The sequence below is a fragment of the Dryobates pubescens genome, chromosome 2, assembly GCF_014839835.1.
Source record: "Dryobates pubescens isolate bDryPub1 chromosome 2, bDryPub1.pri, whole genome shotgun sequence".
Taxonomy (NCBI): Eukaryota; Metazoa; Chordata; class Aves; order Piciformes; family Picidae; genus Dryobates; species Dryobates pubescens.
In genome coordinates, this window is record NC_071613.1 from 45,767,995 (window position 1) to 45,788,930 (window position 20,936).

The 20,936-nt window shown below is 44.8% G+C and overlaps 1 protein-coding gene across 1 annotated transcript; it reads left to right on the top strand.

Moving 5' to 3' along the window:
- The first annotated feature begins 16 nt into the window (after window positions 1–16).
- On the top strand, window positions 17–18,068 carry LOC104303728 (glycerol-3-phosphate dehydrogenase 1-like protein). Its single transcript, XM_009904398.2, has 8 exons — window positions 17–118; window positions 6,463–6,640; window positions 8,899–9,039; window positions 10,222–10,360; window positions 12,513–12,625; window positions 14,499–14,732; window positions 14,890–14,996; window positions 17,592–18,068. The coding sequence occupies exons 1-8, from the start codon at window positions 78–80 to the stop codon at window positions 17,686–17,688; spliced, it is 1,050 nt and encodes a 349-aa protein (XP_009902700.1). The 5' UTR covers window positions 17–77; the 3' UTR covers window positions 17,689–18,068.
- The last annotated feature ends 2,868 nt before the right edge of the window (window positions 18,069–20,936 follow it).

Consider the following 20,936-nt stretch of genomic DNA (forward strand, 5'->3'; position numbering starts at 1 on the left):
CTGGCAAGCGGGCCGGGCCGAGCTCAGCCGAGCCGAGCCGGCAGAGCTCCGGGCGGGAAGGCGGCGCAGCCCGCACCATGTCGCCGCTCCGCGTCTGCATCGTCGGCTCTGGGAACTGGTGAGTGCCGCAGCGCGGGGGGGCACCCTCCGTCTCCTCGCTCACCTGTCTTCCTTCCTCCCCCCCCCCCCCCCCCCCCCATTTCTTTCCTTTTTTCCCTTCCCGTTCCCCGTTGTTTTTCTCCCTCCGTCCCCGCCGCGGAGCGGCGGAGCAGCACAGCGGGACCGCCGGGCCGGGCCGTGCCCCGGGCCAGTGCCCCCCAGCCCCTGCTGGGGGCTTCGCAACAGGTGCGGAACTGAAGCCGGGGCAGTAGGAGGGTCTCCATGGTCCTGAAACCGCGGCCCCTGTCCCCATCGTGTCCTGCCTCAGCTTGGTGGACTCCTTGGGCAGGGACTATCGTCGTAGAATCGATGAACGGTTTGGGTTGGAAGGGACGTTAAAGATCAGCTAGTCCAACCCTCCTGCCACGGGCAGGGACAGCTTCCACTGGACCAGGTTGCCCCGAGCCTCGGCCAACCTGGCCTTCAGCATTCCCAGGGAGATGAACCTACCAGTGAGAAGTGAAAAGGCGTTGGACTCCTGTATCACTGAGGTGTATGAGCCACTTAACGTCTGGTGACAGGACAGTCGGATTCCAAAGAGGACCAGAAGCTGTGCCCTTCTTCTTGTATGTGCCTGTGAGGCATGGCAAGGCCTGTGAGCGTTCAGTAGTGAGGAGAGTGGTGGTGCCATTTATATTCCTTTGAAGGAACCAGAACACAGGCTTCATTTAAAGCCATGACCTATTGGCACCTTTCACTTCCATCCTCCACAGCATCTTGGTGCAGACAAAGCCCTATTACAAGCATTGTGTTTAGGTCCCCATTTAGTCTGTCCCCCACTCATAAGAATAGGTTTGCTCCTGCTCAGTTCTTTGTAGCCTGGACAAAAGTATGGACCTCCAGCACTCCTGGGGTCTGATAGGATTTCCTGGGTTCAGTGGGGTCTGTTTCACTGAACCTTGCATCTTACTTTTCTTGCAGTTTATGTAACCTGAGCACAAACAGATCAACATGTAAGTGCATGCACTTAGAATGAGCAAACCTACCCTTTAGATAGTTCTGTGTTTTTGTACAAGAAGGGCAGGATCCTTAAGATTTTTAAAATATCTTGACAGTTAAGTGGGAGCAAATGCCAAAAAAATCAATAGGTGAGGGAGTGGTTGCTTGTGAGCTGCTGAGAAAACAGCAGTTAAAGCACGGCTCTTTGCCTTCCTGCCTTGCCAAACCAGTCTGCTGCTTTCTGAGCCCCCACGTGCATGCCCTTTCCGGATCACAGGTTCTTTGTGCATGACATCTCTCAGATACAGCCTTTCACATGTACCTGCACAGCCAAGTCATCTGCAGGAACTCCTGATCATGCACCTGGCTTTCTCTGGCCCTGAGTCCTGCCCTATCATTTCTGCACCGGTGTTTCCCCAGCTGCCACTTTTCACCATGTCATTACAGCACTTGCATCCCACCCCTGCTGCCTTTGTCTGCTTCACCTTAGCCACAGGCATCCAAGCCTGTGCAGACAGCTCTCTGTCACTTACAAGCCCTCAGCAACCATGGCTATATGTCTGGGAATCACCTTTTACATTTGCTCATCCCACAGTGACAGTCTTCATCATTCTCTTGCTGCATCTTCAAGCAAGCACCTCCTGCCTTTCCCAAGCTGTCCTCTTGCCATAAGACATTCTTCAAAGCCACTTAGTTGTCTTCCTTCATATCTGTACTCGAGAAAGTTCTCTTTTTTGTCCACAGGTACCTACAAACTTGGAAGGAGTTATGCCACAGAGATATAGAAACCCCAGCTCATTCAATGCTATCTACTTACTCGTACTGCCTGTCTGCCTGGGACCATCTCTTGCTTCCTGTCATATGCACAGTCTGTAAAATCTTTGGGGAGGAGATAAACATTGTGCTCTGATGTTTAAATCACATCTATTCATAGCCTCTGTGGCAGAACAGGTTGTCTTAGCACAACATAGAAATATAATGTTTATCTTTGGTAAACATTTTTTTCCTTGAGTTCCCTCCTGGATATTTGGGTGACAGTTCAGATCACTGCACTTCAGTCTTTCTTGCAGCTCAGAAGCAAGGCTGGCACGTGAAGCAGCATGTTGCAATAGCTCATGTCAGCTGTAGAAGTTCTGCACAGGGGCTTACTAAGTCAACACTACCAGAAGACTCATGAGTGGTGTGGTTAACGTGGAGTAAGTGCTGCACCGCATTTTGCAGTCACAGCCAGGTGCAGGAGGGTTTGTGTTTACATTATGCATGGTTCAGTTACCTGGTTTTAAAGGTAGATGTTTAATTCACTCCCTGGCCCTTCTCAATACTAAACGTCTTCCAGTCCTTTTAGATTCATTTGGACTGCAGAGTCCTCAGTGAAGACTGAGCTTTAACTATGTTCTTGTCTTCAACATGGACAGATGGCCAGGCTTTTTATGGAAGTATGTGGAAGGAAAACAAAACCCACTGGTCATAAATTGAACCAGAGGAGATTCTGACTCACTGTATAGAGAGGGAAAAACCAAAGCTCTATAAGAATAAAAAAGCACTGGGATAGGCTGCCAAGAGAGGAGCTTTCAAGACTTTACTGAACAAAGCCTTGAGCAACCTGTCTGAACTCAGTGTTGTTCTCACTTTGGAGATCTCTCATAGTCCCTTTCAACCTGAGCAATACTATAATGTAAAAAAATTTGGGGAGGTTGTCTGAGAAAGAGACTGAGGAATACATCATCATCATCAAGCATCTAAAGGAGAAAAACAATATTCCACCCTTCTAGAATAGAAATGGGCCTAAACTGCAGTGAGAAAAACTTAGGTAAGATGTCAGGATGATCTTTCAAATGCTAAGAATAGCAAAGTTCTGGGATGGGCTTTTTGGGGAAGGAATAAGACCTGCAACCACTGAGGTCTTTAAGACCTCCTCAGAAACACTCTTAGGAACAGCATAAGCATATTTGACTGCCTTTTGTGTCAGGAAGGAACTCGCTGCTTGATGGGGTCCATTAGGCTCTAGTTTTCACCAGAGCTGATGTGTGCCACAAACACTTTCATATTGAGATAGGTAAATAGTGGCTCTTACTTGAGTTATTCTACATCAAAGCTTTCTCATTATACTGATAGGAAATCTCCAGCTAAAAGCTTTATTTTTCTTAGCAATATGTAAATCACTTCCAATGTGGATTAACATAATTGGATGGAAAAAAAACCCCTGATTGACAGTTTTACACATTGCAAAATTATCTAAGTGGCATTCTCTGCATTCCATGAGTCTTCACTGAACTGAGTTTTGGAGAAAATAAGACCATGGCAAAGCCTTTATCTGTGAGCATCCTTGGTGTTGTTTGCATAAGCAGCCCTCTTTGCCCAAGCCTGTGTAGTCTACCAAACACCACCTTCCCAGACAAAGCAATTCTTCTTCCCAAGGATGATCAGCAGAGACTGAATTTTAAATAGACTAAGTAAACAGAGCATCAGGTTTCAAACTGTTTGATGATTTTGTGGTGAGGGTTTTTCCCTGATGACTACTCAATGCTTTTTAAACATTAAACCCTTCCTTCCCCAAATCCTTATTCATCTGAAATGAAACCAAAGGAAATGCTGCCATTTATGGAGCTACCTTTGTGTCTGCTATACCTTCACCAGTATCTTGTCAATAGGAAAATACCTGAGTGGCAACATCTAAGACTCCAGCAGAATCTGGACAACTAATTTAGATCTCAAGTTTATCTGTTTAAAAAAACCCTTTTCTCATTAAGACAACTTTTTTTATGCAGAGCCACAATTCATCCTCAGCTCAAGCCTTGATTGTGCTCTCTGTTGATAGCACAGTATCAGTATCACTAAGGTTGGAAGAGACCTCGAGGATCATCGAGTCCAGCCTGTCTCCACAGACCTCATGACTAGACCATGGCACCAAGTGCCACGTCCAATCTCCTTTTGAACACCTCCAGGGATGGTGACTCCACCATCTCCCTGGGCAGCCCATTCCAATGATGAACGACTCACTCGGTGAAGAACTTTCTCCTCACCTCGAGTCTAAACTTCCCCTGACGCAGCTTGAGACTGTGTCCTCTTGTTCTGGTGCTGGTTGCCTGGGAGAAGAGACCAACCCCACCTGGCTACAACCTCCCTTCAGGTAGTTGTAGACAGCAAGAAGGTCTCCCCTGAGCCTCCTCCAGGCTAAACAATCCCAGCTCCCTCAGCCTTTCCTCATAGGGCTGTGCTCAAGGCCTCTCACCAGCCTCGTTGCCCTTCTCTGGACACGTTCAAGTGTCTCGATGTCCTTCTTAAGGACAGGGCAAGAGAACCAGCACTAAGTAATTATATAAATAATATAAATGTAGGATAGGACTGCATGCCTTTCTTTCAAAAAAGCAGAACTCTTACATTAAAGGTTCACCTCTAAACCATTTCCCTAACTACTTTAAAGAGCACAACCCAACCATCCCTTAATAAAACAAACCAAAAAAATCCCAACTAATCAACCAAAAAAAAACCAACCCAAAGGAGAATTAAAAAAACACCCAGCCAGCAGCTCAGGATATAGCATATAACGAAGACTGAGCAAAGTGAACCCTGATCTCAGTAGGATTTCTTTATCAAGAAAGATTAAGATGAAGCCCTCATTCTTTTACGACCGATTGAGCAATCCAGCTTTGTGCAAACCTGTTAGGTCAAAAATAAGGTTGAGCCAAGGGGAGCCAGTTACAACGTGGCTTCCCTTTGAGCCACTGACAGCACAGACCTATCTGAACTTCATCTTGGATGCACTCAAGACTTTTATCAGTTCCAGAAAAACATAACCACAGCTAACTCCTGTTCGTGCCCCTTGCTGCGGGTGTGTTACAAGTGGGTCAGAGGACAAATGTATTGCAACAGGACCTCCTCTTTCAGTTGTGTTAGTAAAATAGTCAGTACTCGAAGGACTGCAGTAACATTAAAATGGGAAGAGTGACTAGAGAAGTGAAAAAATACTCCCCCTCCTCTCCATATAATTTTAAGAGCATTAAACAATGCTTCCAGTATTTTCTGTGGGATTTTTACTTCTCCCTTGCCAAGAAAATAAGTGAATGTCTGCAAGGCTGCAGTGGTGATGGGGGAAATGAAATTGTCTGAACTGAGATTAAAAAAATTATCAGCATGACTGAAGAGGAGTAGAGTGGATGGTTAAAATATCCTCAGGCTGCAACTATTACAGATCTGGTTGCAGTAATAAGTAGAGCAATAAATAAAGAAAAGCCAGCAGGTTGAAATTCTTTAAATAAGTTTGGTTTGCTTGGGGTTTGGTTTGTTTCTTTGTTTGGTTAAAGAAAAGAACAATTTCTGAGGATTTAGGTTGGTTGGTTTGCTTGTTTAGAGAAAAGAGCACTTTCTGGGGATTTAGGGCTGATATTAAATCCTTAGTACAATTTTCTGGTTATTGGTGAGAAAGTGGGATGCATTTATTTTAGATGATATCAACAAAGACTTGACAGAGACTTGACAGTTTTGGTTCACGACAAAGTTGATCAGCACTGCTTTATCACCTGGATGATTTTATATTTGTTTGTCTTCAGGGAAAAAAAAAATCCAAGAAACAAGAGAGATTTTAATTCCAGGTGCTGTATTTTTAGTGTTGCTGATCATAGAATCAATAAGGTTGGAAAGGACCTCAAGGATCATCAAGTCCAACCTGTCACCCAAGACCTTATGACTACTAAACCATGGCACCAAGTGCCACGTCCAATCCCCCCTTGAACACCTCCAGGGATGGTGACTCCACCACCTCCCTGGGCAGCCCATTCCAATGGCTAACAGCTCTCTCTGTGAAGAACTTTCTCCTCACCTCGAGCCTAAACTTCCCCTGGCACAGCTTGAGACTGTGTCCTCTTGTTCTGTTGCTGGTTGCCTGGGACAAGAGACCAACCCCCTCCTGGCTACAACCACCCTTCAGGTAGTTGTAGAGAGCAATAAGGTCTCCCCTGAGCCTCCTCTTCTCCAGGCTAAACAACCGCAGCTCCCTCAGCCTCCCTTCACAGGGCTTGTGCTTGAGGCCTCTCCCCAGCCTCGCTGCCCTTCTCTGGACACATTCAAGAGTCTCACTGTCCTTAAATTGAGGGGCCCAGAACTGGAGAGAAATCCACACTCCTAGTTTATAGTCTTTGGTGTGACTTCAGATTCCTTATCACAGTTTTCTTCCCTGGTTCTGCTTTCTGTGGTTTTAAACTGAGAGGGTTTTGATGGCAATTAGTGAATAAATCTTTCTCATAAGTGTACAACTTTATAGCACAGGCCTTTTATGAGTTACTACATTTAAAGTAATTTGTGTTTCCAAGTCACAGTAAAGCTATTTGTTTCCCATTAGTTATTACAGCTCTTTTCTCTTTAAAGGGGATCGGCCATAGCAAGAATCATTGGCCAAAATGTTCAGAAGTCCAACAGATTTGATCCTACTGTCAGGATGTGGGTATTTGAAGAGACCATCAATGGAAGAAAACTCTCAGAGATAATCAACCAAGAACATGAAAATGTTAAATATCTGCCTGGATACAAGCTACCCAAAAATGTGGTAAGTTGGAAAATCCACAAGCCTTGAAGTGTTTTTTTTTTTCTGTTTTATAAAGGAAGCAACATCTGGCAAAATTGAAACTAGGAAGTAATTCACTGCTTCATTCTGATTTGCCACCTCACTCACTCCACTATTGACATACAACTCACTTGTGTGACTTCTGCTTGTCTCATGCCACATTCAACTTCAAACATCCAGCTGTCAGGTGCTGGTAATGCACCATCCTCCTCCCTGGCAGAAATCATTCTAGAAACAGTAGGCAGAGATCTGTCTACACAGAGCTGAGATATTTCAAATCCACAGCATCTTCTGGGGGTAAAAAAAAACCAAAACCAGAAAAGCTACTGCTCTCCCTCCTGAAAAAACAACAACATCAAATGCACAGCTAACAGCTGTGGCTTACAAGGAAATGAATAATGAGCTTTGGGTGATTTCAGGATAGCAACACACTGCTATAATTAATAATACTTTCAATGCCACCAAAATGATAAGGTATTTAAATTTCATGAACACTGAAAACACCCAAGTTATGCATCTCTGCTTAAATCAGCTTAGGTCATTTACTGCTGCCGAAGCAAGCAAGGTAGGGGCTTTGACTGTTAAGATTTTGCCAAGTGCTGCTGTTGTGCATGGTAAAAGTAAAGCAGCACCACGTTTCTTGAACAGTTGCAGTCATAAAAGGAAGTTAAGAGGTGGCACGTGGTGGGTCTCTCCTTGCTTAAGGATTGGTCATATTTAGTCTTCCAATTAGTGATCCAATTGCATATTTGCACTTGAATGGTTTGACTTTGGCACAGAGTTCTCCTGGGTTACACTGTTATTTTTACAACCTTCTAGCAGATCCACAGGCATGTCATTGTCAGTTGAGAACAGCCATGTCCTGTCTGTAGCAAAGTCCAAGCCCTTACCAGCAGAAATCAGTTGGCTGTAGTAAAGTTTGAAGGGACCTTCATACCTTCATCTCTGACTGACAAAACCACACCCTCATTTTTCCCTTCCATTGCCCTGCAATATTTTGGGTAGCAAGGAGCACTGCCTGTACAGCACTGCCAGCCTCAGCTCCAGAGAAGCAGCCTTGCTAGCAGCAGCTCTGGTCCTTCCACTGGGAATCCTGCTTTCTCTGGGGTGCTGTGCTCCAAGACTGTGTCCAAGGGCAGTGTTTACTCTGATTGTAAACTCTTTGTACTAGCAGGCTGAAAGTGACCTGTTCTGAGTAATGGTAGCATTTGGAGGAAGATACAGCTTGCTAGTTATTAAGAATGTTGGGGCTGTTTTTTTAAGTATTGGTCAAGTTACTGTACATTTAAAACAAGCAACCCATCCCAGCTCAAGTATAATCATAGTCTCTGCTTTGTGATAGTTTATCTTGGAGTAACTCTCAGCTAGTGACCTATAGAAACCTAAAACTACCAGAAGAGGCTCTGTCTCACCACTCTGCTTTGTTCCTGTGCTCCTTGCTCAGTTATCTACAGGAACCTGAAGAAGCTGAATCAGCAAAAGGGCTTCCCTGAACAGTGCAAGTTTAGGGAGTATATCCTCTCCCCCAGCTTATCCACACAGGGCTGGGAGGCAAGTTAAAAACAAAATGATAAAAAAAATCCAAACCTGTAATAGTTAGGCTGCTTTACTGTGTCCAGTTTTGGCTCCCCAGTTCGAGAGAGACAGGGATCTGCTGGAGAGGGTCCAACAGAGAGCTGAGGATGATTGCAGTACTGGAACATCTCTCCTATGAAGAAAGCCTGAAAGAACTAGGGCTGTTTAGTCTTGAGAAGGCTGAGAGGGGATCTTACCAACATCTATAAATATCTGAGGGGTGGGTGTTAAGATGAAGGTGCCAGTCTCTTCAGTGGTGCCCAGTGACAGGACAAGGAACAATGGGTACAAGCTAGAACACAAGAGGTTCCACCTCAACAGGAGGAGACACTTCTTTATGGTGAGGGTAACAGAGCATTGGAACAGCCTGCCCAGAGATGCTGTGGAGTCTCCTTCTCTGCAGAGTTCCTGCATGGCCTGCCCTAGGTGGTCCTGCTTTGGCAGGGAGGTTGGACTTGATGATCTCTGGAGGTTCCTTCCAACCCCTATCATTCTGTGATATCATAAGAGAGCTGCAGCTGCTCGCATGAAGAGGTAGCAGCTATGCCACACTGTTAAAATTAAGGACACTTGCAAAGCGTCTTCGATGTCTTTGGTGTATGGGTGTCTCACTAGGTGTGAGGATTCCTATTTGGAGCTCATTTTGGTTGTCATTCTTGTCCCAGGTGGCTGTACCAGACATAGTGGAAGCAACAAACGGGGCAGACATTTTAGTGTTTGTCCTGCCACATCAATTCATTGGACGGATTTGTGAGCAGATTGCCAGCCAGATGAAACCCGGGACGTTTGGGATTTCACTGATCAAGGTAGGTTGTTGCCTCCACAAGACTCAGTCTGGGTGGAGTAAATAAATAGCTTCAATTTCAGGGCAGGAGCTCCAGTCCTGAGCTGCATGAGCTGCACAAATGCAGGCATTTCTTTGTGCAGGACTTAAAATTTACCCAGCCTCTGCCAGCTCTTCTGCTACTCACATGGCTGTGGAGAGAGAAGGATGGAGCAACCCAGCCTGGCTAAGACGGTCGTCTTTGCCAACCACCTTTAGCCTGGATTGCTTCCCACTTAGTCTAGGACAGAGGTGAAAATGGGCAGAGAAAGGGCTAATATAAGCTGGTGCTGCTGCCAGAAAAAGTGTTCAGACTACAGCCTCAATTAACTCTTAGCTGGAAAAAGTGCTGGATTGAAGTGCCTCTTCAAAGTACATGCTAAAGGTGTTGTTAGCAGCATTAAAACTGCGCAGTAACACTAAGGAATTTGCAGAACTGAAGCCCTTTCAATCTGACACAGACTGAGGGATCCTTCACAAGAACTAATATTTTAAGAGAACCTCATACTAAAAGCCAAAGGCAAAGCATAGGAACACAGTCTAACACTCCTATTGCATAACAGGAAATACCCAATTTTAAATTGCAATGAAAGAACTGTAATTCAAGTTTTCAGACTGCAATACCAGCTCTTCTCACCCCCCTTTCCCTACTCTCCATAGCAATTATCTCACAGGCAGCAGTACATAGAGGAGAGGAAGATGAGAGAAGAAGGAAATTCCTGCAAAATTATTTTTCTCTTTAGCTTAAAAAAAAAGAAAAGACTGCTCAGTATACTCCTTAATACCAATGGAAACACTCAGATTAATACTTACATCCTGCAAGAAAGCCACTGCTTGTAGGCTTAATTTAAAAGTCTGGTTATGTAGCACAGGAATTTAGCACAAAGTTAAAATATAGCACCAAAGAAAGCCTCAGGACAGCAGCACTAAATAGCAGGCTTCTTGTAGGGTTACCTCGACTCTTGCTACCTTTTCCCTGAGCTTGCAGTTATCAAAGTGCAAAGCCAGAGCATTTGTATTTAACAGCTAATGCTAGTGAATATAAGACCCAGATCCTTCCCATTAAAACCAGAGAGCTGCAGGCAATAGGACACCTTCAGCTTTACCTTACTGCTGTCATTTTCCTATTCTAATAACTTGGCTTTAACTGTCATCTTTGATTCAGGGCATCGATGAGGGTCCTGATGGCCTGAAGCTCATATCTGACCTCATTCGAGAGAAACTGAAAATAGACATCAGCGTGCTGATGGGAGCCAACATAGCCAAAGAAGTGGCTGATGAGCAGTTCTGTGAAACCACCATTGGTAACTATTGCAATAAACAGAAAATCAGAGCTGCTACCTGTGGTTTGATGTCACCTGTGGCTGGGCAGCAGGATAGCTTCTGGATGTAGCAAGAGGCTGTGATGGGTCCCAAGTGGTTCCTGACTTGTGTGGTAGATGCAGTGCCTGCTGAGCTCCTTCAGGGAGGCAGCACAATTAGCAGGGTGACTGGTGCTGGCAGGATCAGATCCAAACTCACAGTGGGTTTCAGTGCTGAGAACTAATTTAAACTATTGCAGCTTAATCCTCTTTCTTTAAGAGCTGGCAAGAGCCACCTTTTGTGTCTTTATAGCTCATCACCGAGTACATAGTTGATACACTATATGGTCTAGATAGAGATATGAAATCAAAAGCTCATATGTGCTCAAGATCCCCAAGGCATATTTCTCCATCTTTGTTTGAAAAGAAAGCCAAAATACAAAAAAATAAAAAACCCAAAACATTCTGTTCTTCCTATTCAGACTGCTTGCCAAGACGTAGCCTCAGATACTCCCAGACTGGGTCTGACCTGCTTTAGAAGGTTCATCCAGCAGTTCTTACAACCCACTGATTTTTAAAGCCAGTCAAAGTTAAAGCTACATCCTTCCATAGCTGGGGAAGACAAAAACTCCCAAACTGTTGTTGCAATACTGCTCCTTTGCCTTGCAAATGTTACAGTAATAGTGAAAACCCTATCAGCAGGGCATTTGTGGCTGGCTGAGCGCTAGGACTAGATACGATTAGGAGAGTTGAGCAATATTAATTTTCCATTTTCTTGGGAGAATTTAACTTCTGCTGGCCCAGTTTGAAGCCATGTGTGATGATGACTCTGCAAAGGAGCTTTGCTCCTTCCTTTTGTCCTCATGGAAAGCGATGTAGTGCAGAAAAGAAACCACCTCAAAAAGGCAGGGTATCCCCCAACCTCAACTGTTAAGAAGCTAAAAACTTGTCTCAAGAGATGGAGCAGAAACCCTATGGTGCCTCAGGCTAGTAAAACTCACTGCTGAGTTCTCCCTGAAGTAGACCAAGCTTCCTTGTGTGAAAATTAAGTGAAACTCCATTCAGGAGTCTCTGCCCAGCTGTCCAGGGGCTCTCTAGATAAAGGCAAACCTCAGTCCCTTTACTGCAGAAGACAGTCTACCCTTCCTCTCAATACCTAGGGCAAGCAACATAATGCCTTGATGGAGCGTGTCCAGAGAAGGGGCACAAGGATGGTTAGAGGACTAGAGCTCCTCTCCTATGAGGACAGACTGAGGGAGTTGGGGCTATTCAGTCTGGAGAAGAGAAGGCTCTGAGGACACCTAATTGTGGCCTTCCAGTATCTTAAAGGGACCTACAAGAAAGCTGGGGAGGGACTTATTAGGCTGTGAGGGAGTGAGAGGACTAGGGGGAATGGAACAAAACTAGAAATGGGTAGATTCAGATTGGATGTTAGGAAGCAGTTCTTCGCCATGAGGGTGGTGAAACACTGGAACAGGATACCCAGGGAAGTGGTGGAAGCTCCATCCCTGGAGGTTTTTAAGGCCAGGCTGGATGTGGTTCTGAGCAACCTGATTCAGTGCGAGTTGTCCCTGCTCATGGCAAGGAGGGTTGGAATTAGATGATCCTTGGGGTCCATTCTCACCTTAACAATTCTGTGATTGTATGATTCTATGACCTCTGTGGAACTGGCAACAAAAATGCTCCAGCAGTGCTGACATTCATCATCTGTGGAGCTCCCTGTAACTGGGAATTAATTGGGCATTAATCATTTGTGTTCCACAATACATTTAGCAATTACACTGGCTTACATTTTCAAAGCAGAAACCATACTGCTGTGCTGTACAAAGCAACTTATAAGTATTATTTTGCAAGGTTTTTGGTTATGTAAGTTTGCTCAGGCCGGCAGCTGTGTTAGGGACTACCTACTTTAATCCTTTGAAGTGTTATTAAGTGATGCCTGGTCAATGCCCTGAGACTTGCAGGGCAAGACTTACCCTTTAACAACATCTTCCAGCAGCAGAAACTGCTGTCGCACTGATCTCTTGTTTAGCAACACCCGGTTACTGGGACCGCAAAGCCTGAAGTGGTCCGTGGGACCTGATTCCCATGGTTAATTGTGAGTTGTCTCAAACGCTGCCAAAAAAGCTCTAACTTTTGTCCTTCCTTCCCACAGGCTGCAAAAACGAAAAGCAAGGGGAAATCTTCAAAGAATTACTGCAGACCCCCAATTTCAGGATTACTGTGGTGCTTGACTCTGATACGGTGGAGCTTTGCGGAGCCTTAAAAGTGAGTGATTTCAAACTGAGAGGTTTTTATTAGGGCCAAAGCATAGTCTCACCTGACACTTCTGTAAGATCAGTCTAATAGGAGTCCTGACATACTAGTCATATACAGCAAACTACTCTGATGTAGTTGTTCACCATGAGGGTGGTGAGACACTGGGACAGGTTGCCCAGGGAGGTGATAGATGCCCCATCCCTGGAGGTTTTTAAGGCCAGGCTGGCTGTGGCTCTGAGCAACCTGATCTAGTGTGAAGTGTCCCTGCCCATGACAGGGGAGTTGGAACTAGATGATCCTTGAGGTCCCTTCCAACCCTAACAATTCTATGGTTCTATGACTTGCTCAGGGGCTGGAAACTGGGAGGTGGGAAGGCAGGTGTGCAGGACAATAGTGAGGAGTTATGAAGATGTTCAGGATCCCAAGACATTTGTCCAGAGCTGTAGAAAAGGGCAATTCTGCTGCCCATTTACAGTATCATGGTATCGCCAAGGTTGGAAGAGACCTCGAGGATCATCGAGTCCAACCTGACACCACAAACCCCATGACTAGACCATGGCACCAAGTGCCACGTCCAATCTCCTCTTGAACACCTCCAGGGATGGTGACTCCACCACCTCCCTGGGCAGCCCATTCCAATGACTAATGGCTCTCACAGTGAAGAACTTTCTCTTCACCTCAAGCCTAAACTTCCCCTGGCACAGCTTGAGACTGTGTCCCCTTGTTCTGGTGCTGGTTGCCTGGGAGAAGAGACCAACCCCTTCCTGGCTACAACCACCTTTCAGGTAGTTGTAGAGGGCAATGAGGTCTCCCCTGAGCCTCCTCTTCTCCAGGCTAAACAATCCCAGCTCAGACAAACCCCAAATCTGATCTGCTGCAGCCTCTGTGTGCAGAATTCATGTCTGTTTGGAGACCCACAGAGAAAACTTGGAGACCCACAGAGAAAACTCAGTGTGAGATATTTTAAATAGAACAGCAAGGCCAGTGATTCCCAACCTGGAACTAGCAGGAAAACAGAACATGAATTACATACATGCCATGTGACTGTAATAGGACTGTATTAAACAGGCTGCTTTTTGCTCATGGGAATATCAGTGGGGACTTTAGAACAATCATCTAGGAGTCCACTTACTTTTGTCCAATAATAACTAGCTACCCACCTTCTTCCTAAGAAGTCCTAAGGGCAACAAGGCTGGTGAGAGGCCTTGAGCACAAGCCCTGTGAGGAGAGGCTGAGGGAGCTGGGATTGTTTAGCCTGGAGAAGAGAAGGATCAGGGGTGACCTCATTGCCCTCTACAACTACCTGAAAGGTGGTTGTAGACAGGAAGGGGTTGGTCTCTTCTCCCAGGCAACCAGCACCAGAACAAGGGGACACAGTCTCAAGCTGCGCCAGGGGAGGTTTAGACTCGAGGTGAGGAGAAAGTTCTTCACTGAGCGAGTCATTCGTCATTGGAATGGGCTGCCCAGGGAGGTGGTGGAGTCACCGTCCCTGGAGGTGTTCAAGGGGAGATTGGACGTGGCACTTGGTGCCATGGTCTAGTTGTGGGGTCTGTTGGGACAGGTTGGACTTGATGATCCTTGGGGTCTCTTCCAACCTTGGTTATACTGTGATACTGTGAAGTCAGTTTTAAGACTCAGCTTGACAGAGTGCTGGGCCATCTCATTTAAACTACACTATCACCTAGAAAGGTTGGACCAGATGATCCTTGGGGTCACTTCCAACCTGGCATTCTGTGATTCACAAGGTAAATTCATGGCCTTTGGAAATTGTACCTGGTCCTGGTGAAGACAGATGTGTGGGTGTAAAGCTCAGTGCACACTGCTGAACCACAAACCTTGCCTTTCCTTTCCTCCTCTGTATTTTGCTCTAAACTGTTTTTAGAACATCGTGGCAGTGGGAGCCGGGTTCTGCGATGGGCTGGATTTCGGTGATAACACAAAGGCAGCAGTGATTCGCTTGGGCCTCATGGAAATGGTGGCCTTTGCCAGGATGTTCTGCAGGGGACAGGTATCAACAGCCACTTTTCTGGAGAGCTGTGGTGTCGCTGACCTAATCACTACCTGCTACGGGGGACGCAACAGAAAAGTAGCGGAAGCCTTTGCTCGCACGGGGAAAGTAAGGAGGATTTTGATCTATTTTGCAGTGATGTATGAAGAAACACATCTGTGTCTTACAAAGGCATTATTATCTGTTTACCTTCTTGATAACTGCTGCTATTGCAGCAGTGTCCCCTCTGGAATTTGATCCAAGTAATCAGTCTCCTCTCTTCTAGTCCCTTGAGGAACTGGAAAACGAGATGCTGAATGGACAAAAACTGCAAGGCCCTCTGACCTCGGCCGAAGTCTACAAGATTCTGAAACAGAAAAACATGCTCAATAAGTAAGTGCTTTTATTTTCAAAAATGGAATCAACAACCATTAATGAACCATGCATAACTTCCTTAACAGTGTTTAATTATCTTGTTCGTTTCCATGACAACTGCTTTCTACATCTTGGGCCGCCATTAGAGCTCAGCTTACCCTGATCTGTTATTACCACGGTCAGTAAAAAGGGCTAAACAGTGTTAGAAAAAACAAGCTACAGAGATAGAGGAAATAAAATGTACATAAAAATTCCAAGGGAGCTCCCCAGGCATCTCCATCCCCCTAAACCAGACTAAAGGCTTGCAAACATCATCTGTGGGGGTCTACGTTTAGCCTGTGTCTGGGACCAAACTACAGCAGTTGCTCTATCACCTTATGACCCCTCCTCAGGAGAGAAAGGGAATCAGGAAAAGAACCCCCATAGGTTGAAATGCCAGTGTAAATTATATGAAGTTATACTCAGCTCAGCAAGTGTACAATGGTTGCAATAAATGGGAAGGCAGTCCTTAGGAGAAGAAAGAGGAACAAAGTCAGCAAGAACAGGAGCCCAAGCAGGAGGCATTCTGCAAACTTCCCTCTTTATACTGAGTGTGATGTTTATGGTGTGGGATACACCTGTGGGCCAGCTCCAGTCACTGCCCTGGCTGACTCAGAGCTGCTAATGGCCAGCAGCCTGTGGCCTGCCTATGATTCTGTCCCAGTGACACCAGGAAAATGGGCCAAAGGGTTTCTTCTTGGTGTATCACAGTTTGTAGCAGTACTGCTTTCAGTGCAAATGCTATCTTAGTATAAAATTCAGGAGCATACTCCTAACTAAAACACTTCAGATGTAAGGGCTAGGTAATATGTGCTGGTATCAGTGCTTTGATGCTTAGATAAAAAGTACTTCGTACTGTTTCAGGTGACATAAGATCATTTAAATTGAAAACCTTTGTCTCAGATTACACAACAGAAAACCTGAACTTCCCTCCATCCCATTACCTCTTGTACTGCAGTGGTACTGAGACGTCAAACACCATTAAATGAATAGTTAAAACCCCATTAGAATCATGACTGGTACAGAAGATTGGAGTGGCATTGTCTTTCAAAAGAGGGCAAGAAAAGAAAAGCTCATTTTGACAGGATGTGAACTTTAAATCAAACCTTGATCTAATAAGTATCCTATAATTGCCCTTAGTTAACACACACAGCTCCAAGTCATTCAGTGGACTCATTTTTCACCAGGATGACTAAGAGAGTATGCAAAAAGGAACAAACCCTTTAAGCCAGGAAAAGAAAATTATTAGACATTTTAATGCTTTTTAGTCTTTCAGATGTCAGTAATGAATGTAAATAATATATGCATTTTTGCATACAGGAAGAAAAAGAGGGTAAGAAATGTAAGATTTTTTTTCTAAATTGAAAAAAATACTGGATAGAGTTTTGTCTCCAAAACAGCTTTTCTCTGCTGTCACCCCAAGAACTACCCCAAGTTCCTCTGCATTGCCCTGTATAATAGAATAGAATAAACCAGGTTGGATCATCGTGTCCAACCCATCACCCAACACCATCTAATCAACTAAACCATGGCAACAAGCACCCCATCCAGTCTCTTCCTAAACACCTCCAGTCACGGTGACTCCACCACCTCCCTGGGCAGCCCATTCCAATGGGCAATCACTCTTTCTGGGAAGAACTTCTTCCTAACATCCAGCCTAAACCTCCCCTGGTGCAGCTTGAGACTGTGTCCTCTTGTTCTGGTGCTGGTTGCCTAGGAGAAGAGACCAACCCCCGCCTGGCTACAACCTCCCATCAGGTAGTTGTAGACAGCAACAAGGTCTCCCCCGAGCCTCCTCTTCTCCAGGCTAAGCAACCCCATCTCCCTCAGCCTCTCCTCATAGGGCTTGTGTTCCAAACCCCTCCCCAGCTTTGTTGCCCTTCTCTGGACACGTTCCAGTTTCCTAAACTGAGGGGGCCCAGAACTAGACACAGTACTCAAGGTGTGGCCTAAGCAGTGCAGTGTAGAGAGGCACAATTACTTCCCTGCTCCTGCTGGCCACACTGTTCCTGATATAGGCCAGGATGCCATTGGCCTTCTTGGCCACCTGGGCCTACTATCAGCCTACTATCAACCAGTACCCCCAGGTCCCTTTCTGCCTGGCTGTTCTCCAGCCACTCTGACCCCAGTCTGTAGCTCTGCATGGGGTTGTTGTGGCCAATGTGCAGAACCCGGCACTTGGATGTGTTAAATCTCATGCCCTTGGACTCTGCCCATCTGTCCAGCCTGTCAAGGTCCCTCTGCAGAGCTCTCCTACCCTCTAACAGATCAACACACCTGCCCTCAGCTTGGTGTCATCTGCAAACTTACTGATGATGGACTCAATCCCCTCATCCAGATCATCAATAAAGATATTGAACAGGATGGGGCCCAGCACTGATCCCTGGGGGACAGCACTAGTGACTGGCTAGTCACTAGTCTAGTAAAGGCATCTCTGTGTTAAAATTATAAAGATAGAAAAATTTTCCATCTTCCTTTTAACGTGAAAAATAATAAATAAATCTCCATTATAAATGGGATGGAAATGTTTCTATAAGCTGTAAAAAGTATTTAACTGCTGCATGCTTCTTGTAGGTTTCCATTATTTACAACCATCTACAGGATCTGCTATGAGGGTCTATCGGTCCAGGATTTCATCGCGTGCCTGCGGAACCACCCAGAGCACATGTAGAGAGCCCCTCTCCTCCATCTGGTTGCATTCTCATCTTCTCAGGACTTGTGTCCACTCCCCAGCAAATAAAAACAGAAAAAGAGGTTGTGTGACAACGTTTGCTGTAAACACAGCAACGAATGTATTTCAGTATCTGCCTTTAATCTCAACCTTATACCCAAGGAGCAGGAAATGAATGTAAAAATGTAACAGCATTTGAATTAGTAACTGGGCATTTCCCTAGAGTTACTTTCTTGCTGATTGAAAACAGTTCCCTTTCTCCATTCCATAATGAGCTCCATCTAGCTCATGTGAAGCTCAACACTTATGATTCTGTGATTTTTGCCTACTGGTCTTAGGGAACATGATGCAGAGGAACTCATCCAAACAGAAGAGTCCAACAGCAGTAAGATGCAATCACGGGGGCAAATGTTGGGTTTCCCTATTTCCCTTCAAACACAAGCCAACATTTTGTATTTTTGTGACATTTAGTCCTTCCTTGATTTTGTTTCCCAGTGTAAGGCTCTTTGGAAGAACAGGCATTGTTCCTGTGCACAGACACACGTGAATGTTCAGATCTATAAATAGAACAGTTCAAAGGGTGGGGAGGAGAAAGGAGGTTTGCAGGGGTGGGGGTGCTGTTTCTTTCAAATTCAGGACACTAGGAATCCTCAGCAGTAGTCTGGCTTTGTTAAACTTTGTGTTCTGCTGAAATACAGAATAACCAAGTACATTGATGTTAGCTGTCAACATTTCTCAGCAAGTCATAGACATTACCTGGTACTGGCCGAGAGGGCAGAACTGGAGGCTGTCAGGGAGGATGGATGCACAACTTACAGCTTTGTGCATGCTGCTGTTTTGAAGACAGAACAATTAACAGTAAAAAAAAATCCTCTGTGATACTTGACTTTTTATACATGCATGAAAATGACCGCTGGAAACGCACAAGAATCCTGTAAAACTGCATTTGAAACCAGGCTGCATTTTAACTGCACTGGGAAACTCCACTGGACTGACCCCAGTGCAGATCCATGCATCTTTCCAGACCAGAGCCTAATGCTCTGTCGCTGCTGTAGCTTGAGCGATGCTTCTTCCACTCCCGAAGAGAGATCTCTTTATTGACTTCTGAATTTTAAACAGAAACAGGTTCATGTATCAGATGGCTTTTTCTTTTGCCACCAATGGCATTAGTTTTAGAAACATGGGAGTTTTGAAACCTCGCAGCTGTGCTGGGCTAACTTTACATACCTGATATTTTTCAGAGTTCAAGCCATCTATCAGATGAACAGTGGCACACTTTATAAGCTTTAATACCCTTTTGAAAGAGTCCCTACTTTGAGGCAAGGCAAACAAAGGGAAGAGTAACCTACTTTTGCTTTGCTTGATCTGATTTTTCCAAAATAGCAGAGGAAGGCAAATTCTTTGTTTTGTCTTGTTTATAATCTACGTATTTGCTGACATATTGCTTCAGGGACAAAAAAAAAACCCCAAGCTAGATTATAAAGCATCTCTGCTCTGCATTTTAGAGGAACATTGTTGTCTTTCCCATGTATCAGAGTAATATATATATATAAAAATGTATTGTAATTATGAACATATTGTAAAAATCTTGGTCTCACAGCTAGCAAAGCTGATCCCTGCCAAAGAGCAGCAGAGGTGGCTCACCTCTTCCAGCGCTGAGTCCGGTCACAGCCAGTGGCTCGGGGCCCTGCTGGGCATCACCAACCATTTCCTTCTGCTGAAATGGAAATTGCGTGACCAAATCCTTTACAGGAAGATTGTGGTCTTCCATTTCAAGTGGAAAAAGACAGACACAAACATTGCATAATTTTTAAGTATGAAATACACAAGGGTGGGATAGAGAATCCAAGGACATCCTTACTTCCCTGGCAGGCTGAACTTCTGGTAACTCACCTATGAGCTAACAGCGACACAGAACATTTCACAAAGTATATTTAATAAAAAGTGATCAATATGCAGACTTGATGCAAGTTCATTTTTCAAAAGTCTCCCAAAATAAAACTACTTGTAGTGGTGATTCTTCATTGCACTTACTCTTGCAGTTAATAATTACCATCTCTGAAAGGACAAGAAGAGTCAGTTTTCTACAGATATTTTATTGAGGAACAATTTTTCTCCTTTTCATATGACATTCTTCTCCCCCCCCCCCCCCCCCCTTTTTTTTTTAATACACAGTAAAATAAGGAAATATTTACTCCATAAATAACAAAAATTAGCCCTTATATCTCAATCCAGTCAAAAACCTGTGTAAAATAGTTTGTTTTGTATTTACATTCTGTACCAAAATAGGAAATACATGTTCAAGGTCAGCCAGTTCTTTCACAACAGTTGTTTTATCTTCAAGGTAAGCTTCAGATGAAAAAGGCAACATTTGCACTTTGGAAGTCTGGTGGTGTAAGATCTCATTATTTAGTATATAAATAGACCCAGAGCCTGAAGAGTGATAGATTCAGCCAAGCGAAAGCCTGTTGTTAAATCTGGCAGGGGAAAGACCTTGACCTGCTCAGCTGGCTGAAAGTCATGCCTAGGAACCGTGGGGAAGAAAGGAGCTACACCTCCCTCTTCTACTGAAATATACTCAAGCAGAAAGATTTGCAAGACTGAAAGATATGAAAAAAACAAACACCCCAACTGGCCCTTGTAAGGGATTTGGATATGTCTACTCTGAAGTAACATCAGTTTTCCCAATTTACTAGTGCTTAGCAGAAAGAATAAGCTGCACCGCACTAACAGTCAATTAATGGGGGGGGGGTCGAGATTCTCCTTCAGTAATTAACCTACATCCAAGGCCATGACAGTCTCCCAAGGCCTCAACTCGTTTTGAGAAGAGTGAATTGCCTGCCTCTCAGTGTAATTTTACTTGCTGCATACTTCAGCCAAAAGCTGGTTGAAACACTAGGAAAATGTGTTCCTAAAGCGTGACTTAACTCGACTTCAAACTGAAATGCTACAGATTTGAACTACTGGGGAAAACAAGACCACGTGACTAATTTAGTTCCATAAAGCAACCATGGAATGTTTTCAAAAGACTAAGCTGTGCACATGATAACTGACAATGTTTCTGCTACAGACAAGCTTTCTCACTTCAGCACTGTCTCTGGGGCCCCTCTGCCCTATCCGGTCTGGTCAAAACACACGAGCTTACTTCAAAGCTTTCACAGCTAGAAGATACAACAGGATGGACTTGCCACAATATGGTCAGGACACCTAAAGCAGCTGCCTGCAAACTCTGTATTTATTTAAAACTG

Coding starts and splice junctions, on each gene's coding strand:
- LOC104303728 (XM_009904398.2), top strand. CDS start 78: ATGTCGCCGCTCCGCGTCTGCATCGTCGGCTCTGGGAACTG. Junction 10,361..12,512: donor GTTCTGTGAAACCACCATTG/GTAACTATTGCA, acceptor TCCTTCCCACAG/GCTGCAAAAACGAAAAGCAA. Junction 14,733..14,889: donor CCTTTGCTCGCACGGGGAAA/GTAAGGAGGATT, acceptor CCTCTCTTCTAG/TCCCTTGAGGAACTGGAAAA.